This window comes from Cervus elaphus, chromosome 18, assembly GCF_910594005.1.
Source record: "Cervus elaphus chromosome 18, mCerEla1.1, whole genome shotgun sequence".
Lineage (NCBI taxonomy): Eukaryota > Metazoa > Chordata > Mammalia > Artiodactyla > Cervidae > Cervus > Cervus elaphus.
The window spans coordinates 33,252,892-33,275,728 of NC_057832.1; the positions used below are offsets into that span (position 1 = coordinate 33,252,892).

At 35.9% G+C, this 22,837-nt stretch overlaps 1 protein-coding gene across 3 annotated transcripts in view; it reads right to left on the minus strand.

Moving 5' to 3' along the window:
• The window catches only part of AGMO (alkylglycerol monooxygenase), a 373,576-nt gene that overhangs the window by 139,590 nt on the left and 211,149 nt on the right, over positions 1-22,837 (minus strand). The window contains exon 13 of one of the 3 annotated variants that reach the window (XM_043872921.1): positions 15,630-15,735. The exons of the other annotated variants lie outside the window; for them this stretch is intronic. Coding sequence (XP_043728856.1) covers positions 15,706-15,735 — 30 coding nt within the window. The 3' untranslated portion in view covers positions 15,630-15,705. Of the gene's footprint in view, positions 1-15,629; positions 15,736-22,837 lie in introns of those variants that run through there. 3 annotated transcript variants of the gene reach the window in all.

The following is a 22,837-nucleotide window of genomic DNA, read 5'->3' on the forward strand; positions in this document are numbered from 1 at the left end:
TTCATTTCTATCGTTATTACATTAGCTCCACCTGAGATTATTAGGCATTAGATCCTAGAGGTTGGGGAATTGTGTTCCTGGTGATATGACAAGTAAGGCAAAGAGCCTAGAATATTTGGTTTATAAGATTTTTAAATAAATGGAGTCAGGGAAAGCACTAACAGAATTTCTAGCAGGTCCAGGTTCACTTTTTGGCATTTAAGATATCTTATAATCTTTCAGGACTGGTTACTACCAAGGAAAAGAAATATAACTCAAAGGATCAAATTATGAAAGTAACACACACAAAACTATCATATACACAATGCCTTACCAATTCCCTTACGTCACCTCACTACTGTTGTTTTGGTATTTGTATATGTTTGAAAATGACATGAGCTTTATAGTTTCCACTTACATTTTGCTGTAATATTGACCACAAAATTGCTGCAAACCTGTCTATGATATTAGTGTTGGCCTTTCAAAAATGATTCTGAATCATGGAAAGGTGAGAGAGAGATCCATTTACCACAGTACTGAAATAGTGGACAAAATTTTCCCTCTGGTAGTATGTCTTTAAACATGACTTAAAACGTGAAATTTGTATTCTCTCCTGCACATATGTGAATCAAGATTTATAAAATAACATTTTTCCTTGGACTATCCATAAAATCACTGGAAGATGCTGGCTATCATTTTCCTCTTATAGACTAGGGAATTAAAAAGAAAATTTGGTAATCACTAGGGCTGATAAGAATAAAAATATACAATTCTAAGCTTAAGAGTTAATCATGAATTTCTTGGTTATTCATTTTAAAAACAGCACATATTTTTCATCACTGATATATCTAAACTGCGAAATCTTAGTTGCTCAGTTGTGTCCAACTCTTTTTTATCCCATGGACTGTAGCCTGCCAGACACCCCTGCCACGGAATTCTCCACACAACAATACTGGAGTGGGCAGTCATTTTCTTCTCCAGGGGATCCTCCCAACCCAAGGAATGAACCCAGGTCTCCCGCATTGCAGGTGGATTCTTTACCAGCTGAGCCACAGGGAAGCCCAAGAATACTGGAGTGGGTAGCCTATCCCTTCTCCAGGGGATCTTTCTCACCCAGGGATCGAACAGAGGTCTCCTGCATTGTAGGCGGATTCTTTACCAGCTGAGCTATCAGGGTATTCCAATCCTAGTTCAAGTCACTGTCATATCTCACCAGAATTACTGCAATTAGTCCCAGATATACTTCTTGTCTCTTACTTGTTCCCTACCAATTCCTTCTTTACAGAATCTTTTCAGTGATCATATTAAAATATGAATCTAAGCAAATTCTTCAGTGGTATAGGTAATAGTGTCCTGAGGACAAAAGCCCAAGGTCCTATCATGTACTCTATACTTCTTTTCCTACTATTGTCCTTTTCATTTTTCTAATACTATCTCTTGGGTTCTTCCACTCTCACTCCACTATAGCCGTCAAGAACTACTGTCAATTCTCCAACATGACAGGCATTTTCTCACCTACTGGCCTTGGCCCCAGCCTTTCGGTCTGCTTGACATGTCCCCCCTCGTAACTCTTCAGTTGGTAAGTTGCTACTCATGCCCAAGATACACATCATCACCTCAGGAAATCTCATCCCACACCACCACTGGATTATTTGTTTTTCTTCTTTTTTCTCTCAGAGCACATGGTGTATAACTTTAACAGAGCATTTATCAAACCCTACTCCAATTACGAGTTTATTCGATCATCTCCTCCACATTCTTAAAGACTGGGATAAGGTCTCATCTGCCATTTCTCTTAGTATCAGTCTCAGTACCTGATTCTGGTGATGTCCTTGTTGTTTTCATCATCAATAACAAGATAAGTTAGTACTCGTTAAATATGTACCATGCAGCAAAACTACTGTTTAAGGGCTTTACATCCAATATTGGATTTAATTATTGCAAAAATTCTATCCTTATCCCTAGGAAGCTTGAAAACTTCCTAACATTCATACAGTTTATAAATATTAATATCAAAGCCAGAACCCAAATCAAACTTTGTGCATTCCCACTCTCTGTTCCTAACCTCTATGATAAAAATCCCAGTGCAAAGTTGGTACTTCATATTTCATGACTATGTGATTGATGGATATATTAAAATCCAAGTAAGCTGAATGAAACATCAGTGCTTTAATAATAAAATATTAATTCTTAATAAAAGTGCTAACATTATTGTTCAGTATAACTAACCATTTTCCTTATAATTCAAAGAGAGGATCATTTAAATAGATTTTATTGTTAATAGTAAGAAAAATACTCTTCTTTCTTGGTAGAGGTAATTAAAAAAGATGTGTTATATTCAGGTACATTTCAAAGCCCATTGATAGTATTCTTTGTCCTATAAAAACTATACCCTTTAAACTGGAAACAGGCATCTCAAACTGCATATATTGTATATTAGGTTTCAATCAGCAATGTAAACAATGTAATATAAGCATTACATGGACTTTACATTAAGATAAACCAATCCACTCTTGCCAAGACAGATGTAATCACTCAAATCCCATTGGGAAACAAGTAACTGCATTATTTGGTTTAGGTCTCAAGTACTTTATTTAGTAAACAACTTGGGCTTTGTATATTCATTTCTTCATAACACCTATTTCCCACATTTAAACATTACAAAGTGTTTCAAGAGTTCTGGGCTTAGGATTCAATGGTAAAGCATGACATTTGTTAATATTACCTCATCAAGCAATTTTTATTTGACAGTTATGGGGATAATTTACTTTAACTATGCTTTCTTGCATAACACCTAAATAATAAGAGGAATATTGTTTTGTTATACCTTCCTTACATTTCAAGCTCCCTCATTTTTCTAAATCACAAATATAGAAGTAAAACATAAAGCAATTTTTTAAAGTTATACTCAAAAAAATTCAACAATTTGATTTTAGTCAAGATGTTAATCTTTAAAAATTATTCAAGGGTTAAAATCAGACAAATGAGTATATTCAACACATGACTGAAAAAATGTGATTTCAGTGTTGATTATAAGAAAAAAGCAAAGCTGTCTAAATTGAAGTACAACTTGTTATTTTTTAAATTAGATCCATTTGTTTGAATTTATAAATAACTGCTTTATATATCTAAATTTATAAGCTTTAGTGTATTATATTTATTTCCTATACACTCATGGAAAAAATTACTCTTTGGTGTATCAATAAGGTCATAAAAATAGGTAGCACATTCACATGAATCATACTTTAAAGATTCTTTGAAAAGTTCCCATCCACATCTGTTCTTCTGCCATGCAATTCCTCTCCCCAGAGCATTCTAAGGTTACTGTGTGTGTGTGTGTGTGTGTGTGTGTGTGTATGTACCTCCTGACAAATTTTATGCACATACAAACCATAAATAATACAAATACCAAAAGACTTAGATCTTTGTCTGGGCTCCACGCTAACCATGTAACTCTGGACAAGACACTGAATCTCTTAGATGTAGGGCACATCTCTAAAGTGCCAAAAAGGATAATTCAGTTTCTTCCAATTCTAAAATAGCTCAAATGATGAAAGCTGACAATAGTGGTTTATCCCTTCATTTATGTTTGCCTCAAAGTTGAAATATCGTCCTTTAATCTATAAAAGGTAAACTACTCATTTTTTCCCATAGCACAAATTACAAGTACTCACATGCTGTCTGTAAATTCTATTTGCCTGTCCTTCTTGACGTTTATGATCTGAAAGAATCAAAACCCTGCATAGAGGCACATTCATGGGCTCAGAACCATTCTTTGGCTTTAACTCATTGATGTTCAATGGTTATGCCAGTTCAGTGTTGACAGATCATCAAATTTTTCAAGAGAAATTATTAATCTGGGTTCTTAAAAGTGTCCTGATTTTAAGTGTTGGTAAAATATCAAAAACCTTTACAGTTTTATAAAATAAATATTTATAAAAATAAGTGATATATATCACTGAGTAGGTTTAAGGCATACAGCATGATAGTTTAATTTACATGTACTATGAAGTAATTACCCATCGTCTTCGCCAGATGATCAATACCAAAATCTGATTGATTATATTCTTTGCAGCTGAAAATGGAAAAGCTCTATACAGTCAGCAAAAACAAGACTGGGAGCTGACTGTGGCTCAGATCATGCACTTCTTATTGCCCAATTCAGACTTAAATTGAAGATATTAGGGAAAACCACTAGGCCATTTAGTATGACCTAAGTCAAATCCCTTATGATTATACAATGGAAATGACAAATAGATTCAAGGGATTAGCTCTGATATAGTGCCAGAAGAACTATGAATGGAGGTTCATAACATTGTACAGGAGGCAGTGATCAAAACCTTACCAAGAAAAAGAAATTCAAGAAGGCAAAGTGGTTGGCTGAGGAGGCCTTACAAATAGCTAAGAAAAGAAGAGAAGCAAAAGGCAAAGAGAAAGGGAAAGATATACTCAACTGAATGCAGAACTCCAGAGAATAGCAAGGAGAGACAAGAAAACCTTCTTACATGAACAATGCAAAGAAATAGAGGAAAACAATAGAATGGGAAAGACTAGAGATCTCTTCAAGAAAATTGAAGATATCAAGGGAATATTTCATTGAAAAATGGGCACAATAAAGGAAAGAAACGGCAAAGACCTAACAGAAGCAGGAGAGATTAAGAAGAGGTGGCAAGAATACATAGAAAAACTATACAAAAAAATCTTAATGACATAGATAACCGTGATGGTGTGGTTACTCAACTAGAACCAGATATCCTAGAGTATGAAGTCAAGTGGGCCTTAGGAATTATTACCAAGAACAAAGCTAGTGGAGATGGTAGAATTCCGGTTGAGCTATTAAAAATCTTAAAAGATGACACTGTTAAAGTGCTGCACTCAATATGCCAGCAAATTTGGAAAAGTCAGCAGTGGCCATAGGACTGGGAAAGATCAATTTTTTTTTCCAATTCCAAATATGGGCAATGCCAAAAAATGTTCAAACTACCATACAAACACATGCTAGCAAGGTAATGCTCAAAATCCTTCAAGCTAGGCTTCAGCAGTATATGAACCAAGAAGGTCCAGATATACAAGCTGGATTCAGAAAAGGCAGAGGAACCAGAGATCAAGTTGCCAACATCTATCGGATGTTGAAAAAGCATGAGAATTCCAAAAAAAGAAAAAGAAAAATCAGGAGAATTCCAGAAAAAACCTCTTCTGCTTCATTGAGTTCACCAAAGCCTTTGACTACGTGGACAACAAGAAACTGTGGAAAATTCTTAAAGAGATGGGAATATCAGACCACCTTACCTGTCTCCTGAGAAACCTGTATGCAGGTCAAGAAGCGACAGTTAGAACCAGACAAGGAGCAATGGACTGGTTTAAAATTGAGAAAGGGGTACATCAAGGCTGTATATTTTCACCCTACTTATTTAACTTCTATGCAGAGAACATTATGTAAAATACTGGACTGGATGAATCACATGCTGGAATCAATAATGCTGTTAGAAATATCAATAACCTCAGATATGCAGATGATGCCACTCTAATGGCAGAAAGCAAAGAGGAACTAAACAGCCTCTTGATGAGGGTGAAAGAAGAGAGTGAAAAAGCAGGCTTAAAAATCAACATTCAAAAAACAAAGATCATGGCATCCATTCCCATAAATTCATGGCAAATAGCAGAGGAAAAAGTGGAAACACTGACTGACCAATTTTATTTTCTTGGTCTCCCAAGTAACTGCTTATGTTGACTGCAGTCGTTTAATAAAAGACTCTTGTTCCTTTGAAGCAAATCCAAGACAAACCTAGACAGTATACTAAAAAGCAGAGACATCACTTTGCCCACAAAGGTCCATATAGTCAAAGCTATGGTTTTTCCAGTAGTCATGTATGGATGTGAGAGTTGGATTATAAAGAAAGCTGAGTGTCAAAGAATGATGCTTTTGAGTTGTGGTGATAGAGAAGACTCTTGAGAATCCCTTGGCCAGTAAGGGCATCAAACCAGACAATCCTAAAGGAAATCATCTGTGAACTTTCATTGGAAGGACTGATGCTGAAGCTGAAGCTCCAATATTTTCACCACCTGAAGTGAAGTGCTGACTCCTTGGAAAAGATCCAGTGCTGGGAAAGATTAAGGGCAGGAGGAGAAGGAGGCAATAGAGGATGAGATGGTTGGATGGCATCATCAACTCAATGGACATGAGTTTGAGCGAACTCTGTGAGAGAGTGAAGGACAGGGAAGCCTGGTGTGCTGCAGTCCAAGGGGTCACAAACAGTCAGACATGACTTAGCAACTGAACAACAATTACCACATTAGATTTAGCTAACATCCATCTTTTCATATTGTTTTTGTTGTTTAGCCACTAAGTTGCATTAGACTCTTTTGCCTCCCCATGGACTGTGGCCCACTAAGCTCCTCTGTCCATGGGGTTTCCCACGCAATAATACCGGAGTGGGTTGACATTTTCTTCTTCACGGTATTATCCTGACCCAGAGATCAAACTCAGGTTTCTTGCATTGGCAAGAATTCTTACCACTGAGTCACCTGGGAAACCCATATCTTTCATATAGATAAAATAAAAAGAAAAGAAAGAAAAAAATGAAAATAGCTTCTTATAACAAGAACTCTTAGGATTTACTTTCTTAACAAGTTTTCTATATGTCATACAGCAGTGCTGGCTATAGTCATCATCCTGTACATTAAATCCCTAGTACTTATTTAACATAACTATTCACATATTTTGTCTATTAATAGGGATATTTGGAAGGGTTTCTATTGAGTTGTATGAGTTCATATATTTTAGCTATTAGTCCCTTATCAGATATACAGTCTGGAAATACCTTCCCCATTCCATAGGTTGTCTTTTTACTTTTTTGATGATTTCCTTTGCTGTGCAGAAACTTTTTAGTTGGATGTAGTCCCACTTATTTAATTTTGATTTTGTTGTTTCTATCATATCCAAAAAAATCATTATGAAAACCCATATCAAGGAGCTTTATTCCTGTTTTCTTCTATGAGTTTTATGGTGTCATACATTTAAGTTTTTAATCTATTTCAAATTAATTTTAGTAAGCAGCATAAGGTATAACTCTGGTTTCATTCTTTTATATGTGAATATCCAATTATTTCAGCACCATTCATTGAAGAGATTGTTCTCTCTCCTTTGAGTATTCTTATCTCCCTTATCAAATATTAATTGATTGTATATACTGGAGATTATTTCTGGGCTCTTAATACTGTTCATCTGGTCTATTTGCCATACCATACCATACCATAGAGTTTTGATGACTATAGCTTTATAGCATATCAGGAAGTATGATATCACCTGCTTTGTTCTCTCCTGGAATTTCTTTCGCTATTTGGGTTTTTGTTTTGTGGTTAGATATGAATTTTAGGTCTATTTTTTCTACCTCTTCAAAATATGCCATTGGAATCTAGAAAGGGATTGCATTATATCTGTAGAAGACTTATGGTAGTATTGCAAAGTTAATAACATTAATAATTTCAATCCATGAACATGGATACCTTTCCACTTATTTATGTCTTCTTCAATTCCTTTTAATATTCTTCAGTTTTCAGCATAGAAATTTCATCTCTTTAGTTAAATTTATTCCTAAGTATTTTGTTTTTTATCATTTTATAAATGAGATCAATTTTCTAATTTCTTCTTCAGAAATTTTGTTCTTAGTGTATAGAAATACTACTGATTTTTGTACATTAATTTTGTACCCAGGAATTTTCTTGAATTCTTTACTGTCTGTTTTGTGTATGCTTTCTTAGGTTCTTTTAATCTATAGTGTTGTTCAGATCACTGTTTCCTTGTTGATTCTCTGTCTACATAATCTATTCATTGTTGAGAGTGGGAATTAAAGTTCCCAACTATAATTGTATTACTGTTTACTTCTCCCTTCAATTATATTAGATTTTGCTTTACATATTTAGGTGCTCTACTATTGGGTACATATATATTTATCAATGCTATATTTTCTTGAAGGATTGGCCTCCTTATCCTTACATAGTGACCTTCTTTGTCTCTTTTTATTGTTTTTAGTTTAAAATATATTTTGTCTGATATAAGTATGGCTATATCTGCTTTTATTTTGGTAAGCATTGATTGAAATGTGTTTAAGGCTACAGTGATTCTCTTGTAGGCATGTCATTATTGAATTTGTGTTTTTATCCATTGAACTATATAACTTTTGGTCAGGGAACTTAATCCATTTACATATACATGTAATTATTGACAGATAAGGACTTACTATTGCCATTTTGTTAACTGTTTTCTGATTATTTTATAGATCTAATGTCCCTTGTTTCATATCCTGCTGTCTGTTTTGTATTTTGATATTTCTGATATCAGTTTGTTTAGCTTCTTTATAGTCTGTACTTTTGTGTAACTGCTATAGGATTTTCATTTCTGATTACTATAAGGCTTAGATGAAATATCTTACAATTTTAACAGCCTATTTTGAATTGATAACAATTAACTTCAATAAAATTTCTAAACTTTACATTTTCACTTCTCTTCCCCTCATGGTTTAGGATATTGTTGTTAAAACTTACATATCTTTATGTTGTAAAACTAAAATAGATTATTGTAGTCATGGTTATTTTTACATGTTTTTTTTTTAACTAAACTGAAATTGTGAGTTATGCATCAGTATTATATTATAAAATCTAACTGTGACTATATATTTACCATTAGCAGTGAGATTTGTGGTACCCTATTATATTTTTATGTTGTTAATTACCATCATTTTAATTCCACTTAAATAATTCTCTTTAGCATTCCTTGTAAGGCAGGTCTTGTGATTTTGTTAGCTTAGCTTTTTTTGTTTGAAAACCTTTATCCCTTCTTTGTTTCTGAAGAATAGTTTTACTATTCTTACAGAATTCTCAGTTGACAGTCATTTTCTTTCAATATTTTGAATAGATCATACCATTCCCACCTGACTAGAACAGTTTCTATTGAGAAACTCCCTGATATTCTTAGGGGGGTTAACTTGTATATAACTTTTCTCTTCTCTTGCTGCTCTTAAAGTTATTTTTTTCCATCTTGACTTTTGACAATTTAACTAGCCCTATATGGGAATTCCCTGGTGGTCAGATCCAGGTTTGGTCCTTAGATAGGGAAGATCTTCTGAAGAAGGGAGTGGTAACCCACTTCAGTATTCTTGCCTAGAGAATTCCACAAACAGAGGAGCCTGGTGGTCTACAGTCCATGGTGTTGCAAAGAGTTGGACATGACTGAGCGGCCAACACTTCACTTCTCTTCTTCACATGGGTTCAACCTATTTGGAGCCTTTGGACCCCATGGATCTGTATGTCCATTTCTCTCACTATGTTTGGGTAGTTTACAGCCACGGTTGCTTTAAGTCTTCTTTCTATCTCTTTATCTTTGTCTTCTCCTTCTGGAATGCCCATAATGCAAATATCATATATGTGCATTGCATCCCATAATTCCCATTCTCATAGCAGGCTTTCTTCACTTTTTCTTTTTTTGACCCTCTGACTGCATAATTTCAACTATCTTGTCCTCTAGGTAGCTGAATCTTTCTTCTGTGTGGTCACATCTAACTTGAAAACCTCTATTGAATTCTTCAGTTCAGGTTTAGTAATTTTCAACTCTAGTTTTTCTGTTGCTTTGTTTTGTTTTGTTTTGTTTTGATGGTTGCTACTTCCTGGTCAAACTTCTCATTTTGATCACACATTGTTTTGATAGCTTTGTTTAGTTTCTGTGGTTTCTTGTAGTTCACTAAACTTCCTTTAAAAGATTGTTCTAAATTCTTTCACAGTTCATAGATCTCCATTTCTTTAGGGTCAGTTATTGAGGTTGTATTAGTGTCTTTGGTGGTGTCATATTTATATCTGGAATATACTCTATGGTTAATTGTGACATAGAGTTAATTGTAACTCCATGTGTTAATACTCTGTGAACAGGTATTCTCAAACATGTATTAATTTACTATAGCTTTGGCTAGAGTCCCTTTCATTTGCTACTTTGTAACATTTATGTATTTGTAGCCAGATAACATACTTTTTCAGGGCCATTATTACTGGAGTTAAACATAAGGAAAGAATTGCCCTGATCTTCATATGAAGATTTTCCTCTGGAATAATGAAATAAGACTGAGCTAAAAGTACCATTGTAGACTGAAATCAGTCTACCATTTTATTTGTTGGTTCAGCTCGGTTCAGTTACACAGTTGTGTCTAACTCTTCGTGATCCCATGGACTGCAGCATGCCAGGCTTCCCTGTCCATCACCAACTCCCAGAGCTTGCTCAAATTCATGTTCATCGAGTTGGTGATGCCACTCAACCATCTCATCCTCCATCATCCCCTTCTCCTCCTATCTTCAATCTTCCCCAGAATAAAGGTCTTTTAAAATGAGTCAGCCCTTCACATCAGGTAGCCAAACATTGGAGTTTCAGCTTCAACATCATTCCTTCCAATGAATATTCAGGACTGATTTCCTTTAGGATGGACTGGTTGGATCTCCTTGCAGTCCAAGGGACTCTCAAGAATCTTCTCCAAGGCCACAGTTCAAAAGCATTAATTCTTCGGCGCTCAGCTTTATTTATAGTCCAACTCTCATATCCATACATGACTACTGGAAAAACCATAGCTTTGACTAGATGGACCTTTGTTGGCAAAGTAATGTCTCTGCTTTTTAATATGCTATCTAGGTTGGTCATAGCATTTCTTCCAAGGAGCCAGTGTCTTTTAATTTCATGGTTGCGGTCACCACCTGTAGTGATTCTGGAGCCTCCAACAATAAATTCTGTCACTGTCTCCATTGCTTCCCCATCTATTTGCCATGAAGTGATGGAATGAGATGCCATGATCTTAGTTTTCTTGTTGGTTTTAAAGTAATGTAAATCTAATGAAAAATTATCCATAGCCTTCAGCAATCATCTGAAGAGTATTCAGCAAGCTGAGGAAAATTTTTTTGCACTGCGATTTACATACATCACTAACAAAATAATGGAAGAGCAAACAAAGTTTTTCTAAATTGTCTACCTAATGTATTTTGATTAAACACTTCCATGTGCTTATTGTAAACCACTCGTGTGCCTCACCTTGAGACTTTTTTCTGTGAGTGACACCTCAGTGAATTATAATTAACACTTTAGGAGAACAAAATGGAAGGAATATATTACTCTGGTTGCTTTTTCTCTAGGCACAATGACAATAAGAATTTTGCTGAATGTTGGTAACACTCTCTATGCACAATTATTATCAGTTTTTTGACTCAGCCTTTCTCAGAGAGCCCTAAAGACTTGTAAGTTTATATCATTGGTACTGATTTTAGCATTTCAATAACCAGTGTTCTCCCATTCACAAATTTGTTACAGGTTACAATCCAATGACTTGATCCGTTTCTAGTGGCTTGGAAACCTTCCGAGCTCTATCTTCATCAGTAAGGTACCTTGTCTGGGAAATGGATTTACAACAAGCAAACTTTTGAAATCTATTTTGAATGGGCATTCATTTGGAGTGATTTTGTAGGTTGAAAAGGGCACAGTCGTGATTATATGTAGGTGCAGTTAAATTCTCACAAAGCACAATTCAGATTATTATTTTCTCTGCCCTATCTCTTATGTTCTCACATATCATGCACAGAAAAATCTCATAAACTCAGTTCTTCGCTTCCCAAAGATTCCTCAGAATCCCATTCTTATTAGTGAATTAATCTTATGAATGTAAAACAATAGCATCTATTTTATCTGCTTTTCTTTTTAAAGTACACAGTTTGAAACCTTTAACATTGAAGTAACTTTAGAAATGGACTTCATTCCCTTGACTTTAGAGATAGTGAAACTAAGAACTAATGGACTTTGCTCACCTTGTTAATTCATAACAGCCATGAGTCTGGAATCTGATGCCATTTTTTCTCCATCTCATCACAGTATTTTAAATGCTTGTACAAAGCCAGGCTGAGCCAGTGTCAGACACTGTCATAACCAAACACAGTTTAAAACAGAGTACCCTCCTATGCTGCACCTAGATCAAATTCCTTACATGCCTAATTAAGTACTTAATTTTGGAAGAAATAGTGTGAAATACAGTGTAAACTCTTGAAAATTCATATAGTTTTTAATCTGTATCAGCTGATTTCTGGATCCTTTATGTAAGCATAAAGAGAATACCACTGAGAAAGCAAACTTAGGAATCATAAGCAAGGGTGTCAGGTGATAATCCTCCATCAGCTACAGTGCTTTTCTGAGATTGCATGTCCAAACGGTTATTACCAGGTTTGCAGTCTTATCTGATCCCTTCAAGGAAGCCTCCTATTTGAAAGTTTTCTTCCTCCTTGAAGAGAATGTTTCAACTGTCAATGGGTTAACTACCAAATAGCTGGATTTTGCTTTTAGATTTGAACATATTTAGAAAAAGGTGGTGCATGGGACATTTCATCTCAGAGAAAAGGAATAAATTAGTCACCTTTTCCTTTCTGTAACAAGTTGATCACAGGGAAGTAACTTTTAGAACGTTGTTAAAGACTACATATAGGGTTTTTGTTTTATTTTATTTTGCTCAATAAAAGGAAGTTTGGCTTACCAATAACATGAAGAGCATATGGAGGATGTTGAGAAGGAATGAGGCATTGTTTTTGAAAGATGGTAATTAAGTTGTTCAGCCTTGTTTCTTTTTGTTATTGTTGTTGTTGATATGCTAATTTACCCAGGAAACTATTAGGCAAAATATATGTATCTTTTTTACCTTCATTACATTGTGTCATACATGTGACATTAGGTATTCTATGTAACTGTTTTTCAGCCTACTGAAAAACTAAAGTTATTCTACAAGTATAATAAAATTGTATGATATTTTAGGTACACTTGATAATTCAGTCATTTATTCATTTAGTTCTACTAACTAATATATTTCAACCTAGAAACCAGAATGGTTGGTAGGCAGATGTCTACACATGTGGAGAGAGTTCTCATAAAAATTTAAATTTAAACTTATCTCTATTGCCTTTAAATATGAAGATACTATCAGAGAAATAGACATAAAATTCCTTCTCAAACCCCACCATCATTATATAAATAGAAACCACATTACATTAAGAGGAAATAACAGGTGCTTACAGTTTCATTTAACTATAGACTAGGTTGTTCTGGGAACTAAAATTCTGTATTTAATGGTGATTCTCTGAGGAAAATGAAATGGCAACCCATAACACTATTCTTGCCTGGGAAATCCCATGGACAGAGGAGCCGGGAGGGCTACAGTCCATGGGGTCGCAAAGAGGCAGACACAACCTAGTAACTAAACTATCACCACCACCACCACCATAGAGGAAAACAAAAGTTTGATAGCATTTCTTAAAGGCATGATTGAAAATTTTAGTGCCTGAAATTGTTTCTGCTTTTTAGCCAGCGGGAGAAACAAAAGCAGGCTTCCAGGAAGCATGTCATGTACTCAAGGAAAGAAAAGGACTGTGCCAGGTGACAGTCTGGATACCTGTGTTCCTATGCCTTTTAGTTTGGTTTTAGAAACATCATCTCATTTTCATGCTCATATAGCTGATGTGTTTTAGTTGAACACATAAATAAAAAAAAGAAGCTGATAGTATCTTATCAAATAAGAACTAAGAAAAACTTACCAAATAACTATATTTACAAAGGAAAAAGTTCTTATTGCAGTTTTTTTTAATTAAATAATTTATATACACATATAGCTAGAGAGAAAAAGAGTAGGCAAATGTATTACACCAATTCACCTTATACTCAGAATGTGGGTTCTGATTTCCATTAACCTCAACTATCTTTACTTGTCAAACAATTAATATGACAGAAGAAATAACAGATGTTCTTTTACTATTACCTTCAGAAAGGAGATCCCCATCTCCAGAATTTAAAATCATTTGGCACAATCTATTAAAGGAATGAAAAAGATACCCCCAATCGGAGCTCCATCTTGCTCATTGTGGGTAAAACAAATATAAGATCCAAATTTAACTTCACTTTCAAAGGCATAGGAGTCGGTCTCCTAACGTGTCTTGCCTATTTTTAAAATTTTTATGATGGTAAATAAACCCTGGAAAATTCCTTCTTAGATTTTACCACCTGAAACTGCAGCTGTTGGCTGCCACTATCAAAGCCTCACAACTCCAAACTCACGTGCAAACCTCATCAAGGGCAGACATTTCTAATTGATTCCAGAAGTATTTCTTTTGCTGAGATCAGGGGGCAAAGGAAGAATAATGAGCAGCTTTTTAGAGGGAATTGGGGGTTAGGGTGTTGAGGGGAGGGGGGAGGGGAGTTTTTAAAATCTCAGTTTTGGCCAGAAATGCATAGCAATTTTACGGTCAATTGGCAAGAGCATCTGGAACCAGGCATTCTGGCCTCTTAGTTGATGGTAGTGAAACCAGCTCACAGGCAACAGCAAGCCCATAATGAGTCCCTGTCATGTACTAGTGGAAACCATGTTGACATTCTGCCAAATTTCCCTGCACCTTTTTCTTGGGGTCAGGATTCCCCTTAGAGCCCTCATCTAGTATATGAAATCCTGTTCACCTACGGATCTTATTTTAGCCATTCTTAAAGGCAACGCCAAAAGAAAGACTAAAAATTAGAACTTGTATGTGTTTAATTCCTTGCATGCAGACAAGGCTTTATACCACAAGGCTGTTTGCTTTCATGGGGGGGGGGGGCGGTATATTTCAAACGCAGTGGGCAATCTTGTTAGTGCATGGAGGGTGTCGGATGCTCAGGTCATAAATCACAGCACAGCGCATGGCACACTCAGGCTAGAGAAGGCAGAATTCGAGGCTCTTTGTTATTTCAAATGTATGACAGGTGATTATAAAAAGGGACGGGATTTCTTTTTTTTTTTCTTTTTTCTTAATGCCAAGTCAAAAACCAAGGTGATGTGGAAATAATTTCTTATGAGTAAATGATGTTTACCTTAAGCTGCTGCTCGTAATTCACTATGCTGACATTGGTAGGTTACGCCCACAAATAAGGCAGGTAAAAGGATAGCCATGAAAAATGTAGAGTTATGTGACTCACCAGGACAGAAGCTGGTTCCACTGAACGAGGGAGGGGCGATGCAGAGCGCTAGACTTCTAACACTCCTAAACTTCTGTTTTTATCTAAGCAATATAATTAAGAGAGATGATATCCATTTTAGAAGTCACTCAGTATTCCAAAGTTTGTGATACTGAAAAAAATTCAACATATTTGCTCTTGTGGTTAATCTATTTTGGGCACTCTTATTTTCAAACAAGAAAAGTTAAGCAGAAAGAAAATGAAGACCAAGTAAACAAACGAAAACGATACAGAGAGAAATGCACTTTAAAATACATTTTCTAAAAAACTCAATATATTCTTAGGTAAAATTCTCCTTAAAGAATGTATGCTCTGATGATTTGAGTATAAGTTAACAGAAATACATAAAATTATTAATAGTGTTCTTCATAATATACATAATATTAAAAGATGGGTAAAAAGTGCTTGATGGTGAAAATGTCCTTGAAGCTATAGTATTTGCAAAAGCAACCATACTTGTTAGATGTCCATGCTTATACTTCTTAAATAAAAGCCTAAGAGAAAAGGGATGGGTGGGTAAAATATAAGATATATTTATACCTCTTAATTTTTAAGCATCTTTATAGAATAAGATGATAGATAGAAAACTCTTATAGATTAACATTTTCTCATATGTAGATTCAAAATTTATTTTGAAATCCCACACAAGGGGCAGTAAATTTCAGGAATTTTAGTGTGCTCATCTACAATCCAGTGTCAAATGTCTCTTCCTCCTATCATAAAACAAAAGAACAGTAGCATATTTTAATATTATTTTGTTTACTAAGTATTTTGTAGAAAGAAAAAGAAATTATTTCTAGAAAAAACACAGAACATCTTTTTTTAAAGGTGTTTATATATATATATATATATATATATATATATATATATATATATATAAAACACATCCTAATCAGTTTATTTTCACTTGCTACTTAGCCTGCTCTGCATTCAATGCATTAATTATTTTTTAAGTACTCTGATAGAACTGTAAATGAATGGACATTAGAGATACATATGCACTGTGAATGCAGTTTCACACATAAAGCTCTCTGCATAGGATCTGGAGCAGAATATTTGCTATTTGTGTGTGATAATATTCCTTGAAATATGCATATCTTTAGATGCTAAATATACAAGGAATATAAGGGAAAATGAAAGAATAAAAACATGTCAAAAGAAAGTGGCAGTAATACTTAATCTGAATTAGAGGTGAAGACAGAAGAATGGAAAGGTTTATTATCAGTTCAGTTCAGTCAGTCAGTCGTGTCCGACTCTTTGCGACCCCATGGACTGCAGCATGCCAGGCCTTCCTGTCCATCACCAACTCCAGGGGCTTACTCAAACTCATGTCCATTGAGTTGGTGATGCCATCCAACCATCTCATCCTCTGTCATCCCTTTCTCCTCCCACCTTCAATCTTTCCCAGCATCAGGGTCTTTTCCAATGAGTCGGTTGTTTGCATCAGGTGGCCAAAGGACTGGAGTTTCAGCTTCAGCATCAGTCCTTCCAATGAATATTCAGAACTGATCTCCTTTAGGATGGACTGGTTGGATCTCCTTGCAGTCCAAGGGACTCTCAAGAGTCTTCTCCAACACCACAGTTCAAAATCATCAATTTTTTGGCGCTCAGCTTTCTTTATAGTCCAACTCTCTTATCCATACATGACTACTGGAAAAACCATAGGTTTGACTTGACAGACCTTGGTTGGCAAAGTAATGTCTCTAATTTTAATATGCTGTCTAGGTTGGTCATAGCTTTTCTTCCAAGGAGCAAGCATCTTTTAATTTCATGGCTGCAGTCATCACCTGTAATGACTTTAGAGCCCCCCAAAAATAAAGTCTGTCACTGTTTTCATTGCTTCCCCATCTATTTGCCATGAAGTGATGGGACTGGATGCCATGATCTTAGTTTTCTGAATTTTAAGCTTTAAGCCAACTTTTTCACTCTCCTCTTTCACTTTCATCAAGAGGCTCTTTAGCTCTTTGCTTTCTGCCATAAGGGTGGTGTCATCCAACTGCATGTCTGACATTATTGCTATTTCTCCTGGCAATCTTGATTCCAGCTTGTGCTTCCTCCAGCCCAGCGTTTCTCATGATGTACTCTGCATATAAGTTAAATAAGCAGGGTGACAATATACAGCCTTGACGTACTCCTTTCCCGATTTTGAACCAGTCTGCTGTTCCCTGTCCAGTTCTAACTGTTCCTTCCTGGCCTGCATACAGATTTCTCAGGAGGCAGGTCAGGTGGTCTGGTATTCCCATCTCTTGAAGAATTTTCCAGTTTGTTGTGATCCACACAGTCAAAGTTTATTGTATGAACACATTAAAAAATCTAAAGGAAATTTGCTAATAATATCAATGTGTGTTTACTGTATTCTATTCTGTGGCTATTGCATATTTTCCTCAAAATAAAACTCTCTTATGTCCTATAAAATATATTCTCTTATATGTCACATATAAGTAGTTTTCAAATTTCTTATTTCACAGAGTACGCAAGGTTTTACTTTCTGGAACTGTGATCTGGTTGGTGAAGCGGCTTACATTCACCTTCTGGATAAATAGCTAGTAGTGGTTTAGTCACTAAGTTGTGTCCAACTCTTGGAACCCCATGGACTATAGCCCTCCAGGCTACTCTGTCCACAGGATTTTCCAGGCAAGTATACTTGAGTGTGTTGCCATTTCCTTCTCCTGGGGATCTTCCTGACCCAGGGATCGAACCCGGGTCTCCTGCACCGCAGGCAGATTCTTTACTGAATAAGCTACCAGGGAAGCTCAAGGATAAATAGCTACTGAACAGAAAGTAATGCCTAATAACTGGGTTGTTTAATAGAAGCCGCCTATTCTCTGTAACATAGCATCATAGATACAGAAGCATTCCAGTACATTTTAGCAGTTTTGCTATGATGTAAAGATTTTGAATTAAATTTAAGTTTGAGTACTCTCTCCTAAAATAGGATACAAGAAATTCTGATAGATGTATTTAAAACTTCAGTCAGTTCAGTTCAGTCACTTAGTTGTGTCCAATGATTTGCGACCCCATGAACCACAGCACACCAGGCCTTCCTGTCCATCACCAACTCCCAGAGTCCACCCAAACCCACGTCCATTGTGTTGGTGATGCCATCCAACCATCTCATCCTCTGTCATCCCCTTCTCCTCCTGCCCTCAATGTTTCCCAGCATCAGGGCCTTTACAAGTGAGTCAGCTCTCCACATCAGGTGGCCAAAGTATTGGAGTTTCAGCTTCAGCATCAGTCCTTCCAATGAACACCCAGGACTGATCTCCTTTAGGATGCACTGGTTGGATCTCCTTGCAGTCCAAGGGACTTTCAAGAGTCTTCTCCAACACCACAGTTCAAAAGAATCAATTCTTCGGCGCTCAGCTTTCTTTATAGTACAATTCTCACATCCACACATGACTACTGGAAAAACCATAGCCTTGACTAGATGGACTTTTGTTGGCAAAGTAATGTCTCTGCTTTTTAATATGCTGTCTAGGTTGGTCATAACTTTCCTTCCAGGGAGCAAGCACCTTTTAATTGCATGACTGCAATCACCATCCACAATGATTTTGGAGCCCAAAAAATAAAGTCAGCCTCTGTTTCCACTGTTTCCCCATCTATTTGCCATGAAGTGATGGGACTGGATGCCATGATCTTAGTTTTCTGAATTTTAAGCTTTAAGCCAACTTTTTCACTCTCCGCTTTCACTTACATCAGGAGGCTCTTTAGTTCTTCTTCACTTTCTGCCATAAGGCTGGTGTCATCTGTATATCTGAGGTTATTGATATTTCTCCTGGCAATCTTGATTCCAGCTTGTGCTTCTTCCAGCCTAGCGTTTCTCATGATGTACCCTGCATATAAGTTAAATAAGCAGGGTGACAATATACAGCCTTGACGTACTCCTTTCCCTATTTGGAACCAGTCTGTTGTCCCATGTCCAGTTCTAACTGTTGCTTCCTGACCTGCATACAGGTTTCTCAAGAGGCAGGTCAGGTGGTCTGGTATTCCCATCTCTTTCAGAATTTTCCACAGTGTATTGTGATCCACACAATCGAAGGCTTTGGCATAGTCAATAAAGCAGAAATAGATGTTTTTTTGGAACTCTCTTGCTTTTTCGATGATCCAGCGTATGTTGGCAATTTGATCTCTGGTTCCTCTGCCTTTTTTAAAACCAGCTTGAACATCTGGAAGTTCATGGTTCACATATTGCTGAAGCCTGGCTTGGAGAATTTTGAGTATTTCTTTACTAGCGTGTGAGATGAGTGAAACTGTGTGGTAGTTTGAGCATTCTTTGGGATTGCCTTTCTTAGGGATTGGAATGAAAACTGACCTTTTCCAGTCCTGTGGCCACTGCTGAGTTTTCCAAATTTGCTGACTAGGCAATAAACATTGATAAAGAAGTCATGATTGTGGAATTAAAGTTCACATTATATGTTAGTTTTTATATTTTTTCATAATTATAGATAAGATTCACATAGACTTAGGCTAGTACTTACAGCAAGAACTGTAGCTGGATATATTTAGCACTATGTATGGGGAAAAGTATATATTTATCTGAATTAGTAATAATGAATGATTTGTAGTATACAATTATATGGGCAACCAATTCCAGTATTCCTGCCTGAGAAATCCCATAGATGGAGGGGTCTGGCAGACTACAGTCCACAGGGTCACAAAGAATTGGACACGACTTGAACGACTTCACTTTCACTTTCACTCTATGGAAATAAAATCCATCTGAGTTCAATACAGGGGCAGAGAGACAAACTACAAGCTAAGGAACACTTTTTAACAAATGTGATGAAGGAATGGTATCCTACATACAAGTTCTTAAAAGCAGAAGAACTAAATAACAACTGAAGAGGGAAATGGGTAATGATATACAAGTGCATATCACTGGAAAAGAAAATGTAAATAACCAATAAAGATGGAATAATGGCCATCCTCAGTAATAAGCAAAAGAATAGTAATTAGGAACATAATGAGAAATCATTTAATCTCCAAAATGAACAAAAATTAAGATATCTGACAATTTCAGTTTTGGAGAGGGAATGTATACTCTCTCAGTGGTAAATTTTAAAATCACTTTGGAAAACAAATTTGCATTCTCTTAAGAATGAAATCAGGCTACATTTCCTATAATCCAGCAATTCCATATCCAGCTGTATAACCCTAGAGAAACTATATATATTTCATGTTCACTAGATGTGTACATGGATTTTCACTGTAGCATTGTAAAAGCTGGAAGCAATCACTGGAGAATGGATACTGGATATAGTCATATAAAATGTATATAATCTACAACCACATGCAACTAAAAGGATACATTTTACAAAGGAGATATTCAGTAAATCAAAAGAACTTGCAGGAAACTATGTACAATATGGTATCATTGTATTATACTCAAGAAGTTTTTAAATAAATTAAATATTGTTTAGTGATAAATTTAAGAATATATGAAAAAATTGGAGTTTATTTAGGAAAAAAGCATGGCAATGCAAAAACACAGTGGAGAACAATGGCGGTATGTGTGGGAGAGTGAAATGTAGCAGGATCACCCAGGTAGCAGGTCACAGTGTTAATGACACCTCACTGGTATTGTAACATTTAGTTTTAAGGTGGGTGGCTTTAATTCTATTGTTTTAAAAGCAACTTTATATGATTTAGTGCATAATAAATACTATATAATGGAAAAAGTTATGAACTGATATGAAGAAAGTATTATTTAAAACATAGAGCTATAATTCATAAATGCAAACTCTGTATAGTTGATAAAATATTTGAGGCTTGAATAATATTAAAATAGATTAGTCAAAACGGTATACTATGAATGTTCATAAGTCAGTGTGTGTGTGTATGTATGTGTGTTATTTTTCCCCTTAAATCCATAAGTAAGTTTATGGTAGACTAGCATGTATTTCATGATTAAAAGTTGGGTGCAGTTTATTCCGTACATTCATTATGAAGCCAGGTGTATAGCTGAAAAAAGCAACTAAGATGTCTTCAGACAAACATGTCTATGTCCTGTGATATAGTAATCATCATTGTGAGATAAATGTATATAATATAAAATCCATGTGTGGTAGACTGGACAATGGCCATAAATCCCTGCATACTCTTTTATAATTGACTATTCTTCTAATCAAGAGATGGAGTCTATTTTTCCACTCCTTGAACAGTGACTGGCCTGGTGATGTTCTTTGACCCATGGAATATGGCAGGAATGACACTTTATGAGTTTCAGATCCTGGGCTCCAAGAAGTGTGGCAGATTCCATTGTCATGATCCTGAAACTGCCACGTTAAAAACCTGGTCTAAGTGAGAGGTCTCATGGAGTGAAAATAAAGGTGTTCCCACTAACAGCCAAAATGGAGCCCCCTTATGTGACTCTGTGTATGTCCAGCACAGTTGACCCCTAAGCTGACTATAATCTGATGAATAAGTCTACATTAAAGCAGCAGTGGAAATACCACAGAACTGTGAGAAATAATAAATCTTCATTATTTTAAGCCATTAAGTTTTGGGTTCTTTTTTATATATAGAAATAGATAACTCAAACACCAAAGAAAGTTGAATGCTACTTTAAAGAAAGGAAGACTGATGAAATGTGATACTAAGAACTGCTAAGCCTCTCTTCACTTTCTGATGCATGTATTTTAATCAGCTATTTGGATAACAAGGGACTTCTGACTACCCATGTCTTGTCATTTGAAGTCACTCAAAATTCAGAATTCTATGTCAGGTGAAAATTCCAGCAACTTGCTCTCCTCCATTTTGGTGAGTAACAGCTATCAAGTAGGGAATGTCAGTGTCCACTCAATAGTTACTTAATCAATAAATAGGTGTTAAAGAGTCTTGACCATATTCTATTGGCCAGAAGCATGCACAAGTCTCACCTACATGCTGGGGGAAGGGAGTATACAGGTTGACAGGTCATAAACAGCAGTGGGGAGAATCATGGGGCCACGCAAGGTTCTGTATGTCACAGAGAAGGTACAGACAATAACTCAGACAAACATATATATATTTGTATATGTGTGTGTTAATATTATACACATTTATATATTTAAGTAGATATATTCCACTACTCTCATTCTTGCTTGCTGAATTTTATAAATATATATATTTATAAAACATACATATATATATATATTAGATAATGATAAATATTAAAGTGAAAAACAAATCAGGAGCAGAGGAGGCAAAATTAGAAAATAACAACAAAAATGGTGCCCAAGGAAGGCTGGTGGTGTTTCAGTTCAGAACTAATATGAGGGGAAAGGGGAGCTGGATTCCTGGGAAAGAACAGGTAAAGGCAAAATCAAGAGCAAAGTTTCAAGACAGGGTAGAGTGAGCACATTCCTAGAGCACTGCACATGCCTGGAATTCAGCAAGCAAGAAGGAAAGTAGTGGAAATATTTTTTTGGACTCCAAAATCACTGTAGATGGTGACTGCAGCCATAAAATTAAAAGACACTTGCTCCTTAAAAGAAAAGCTGTGACCAACCTAGACAGCATATTAAAAAGCAGAGACATTACTTTACCAACAAAGGTCCATCTAGTCAAAGTTATGGTTTTTCCAGTAGTCACGTATGGATATGAGAGTTGGATTATAAAGAAAGCTGAGCACTGAAAAATTGATGCTTTTGAACTGTGTTTCTGGAGAAGATTCTCAAAAGTCCCTTGGACTGCAAGGAGATCCAACCAGTCCATCCTAAAGGAAATCAGTCCTGAGTATTCATTGGAAGGACTGATGCTGAAGCTGAAACTCTAATCCTTTGGCCACCTCATGCAAACAACCGACTCATTGGAAAAGATCCTGATGCTGGGAAA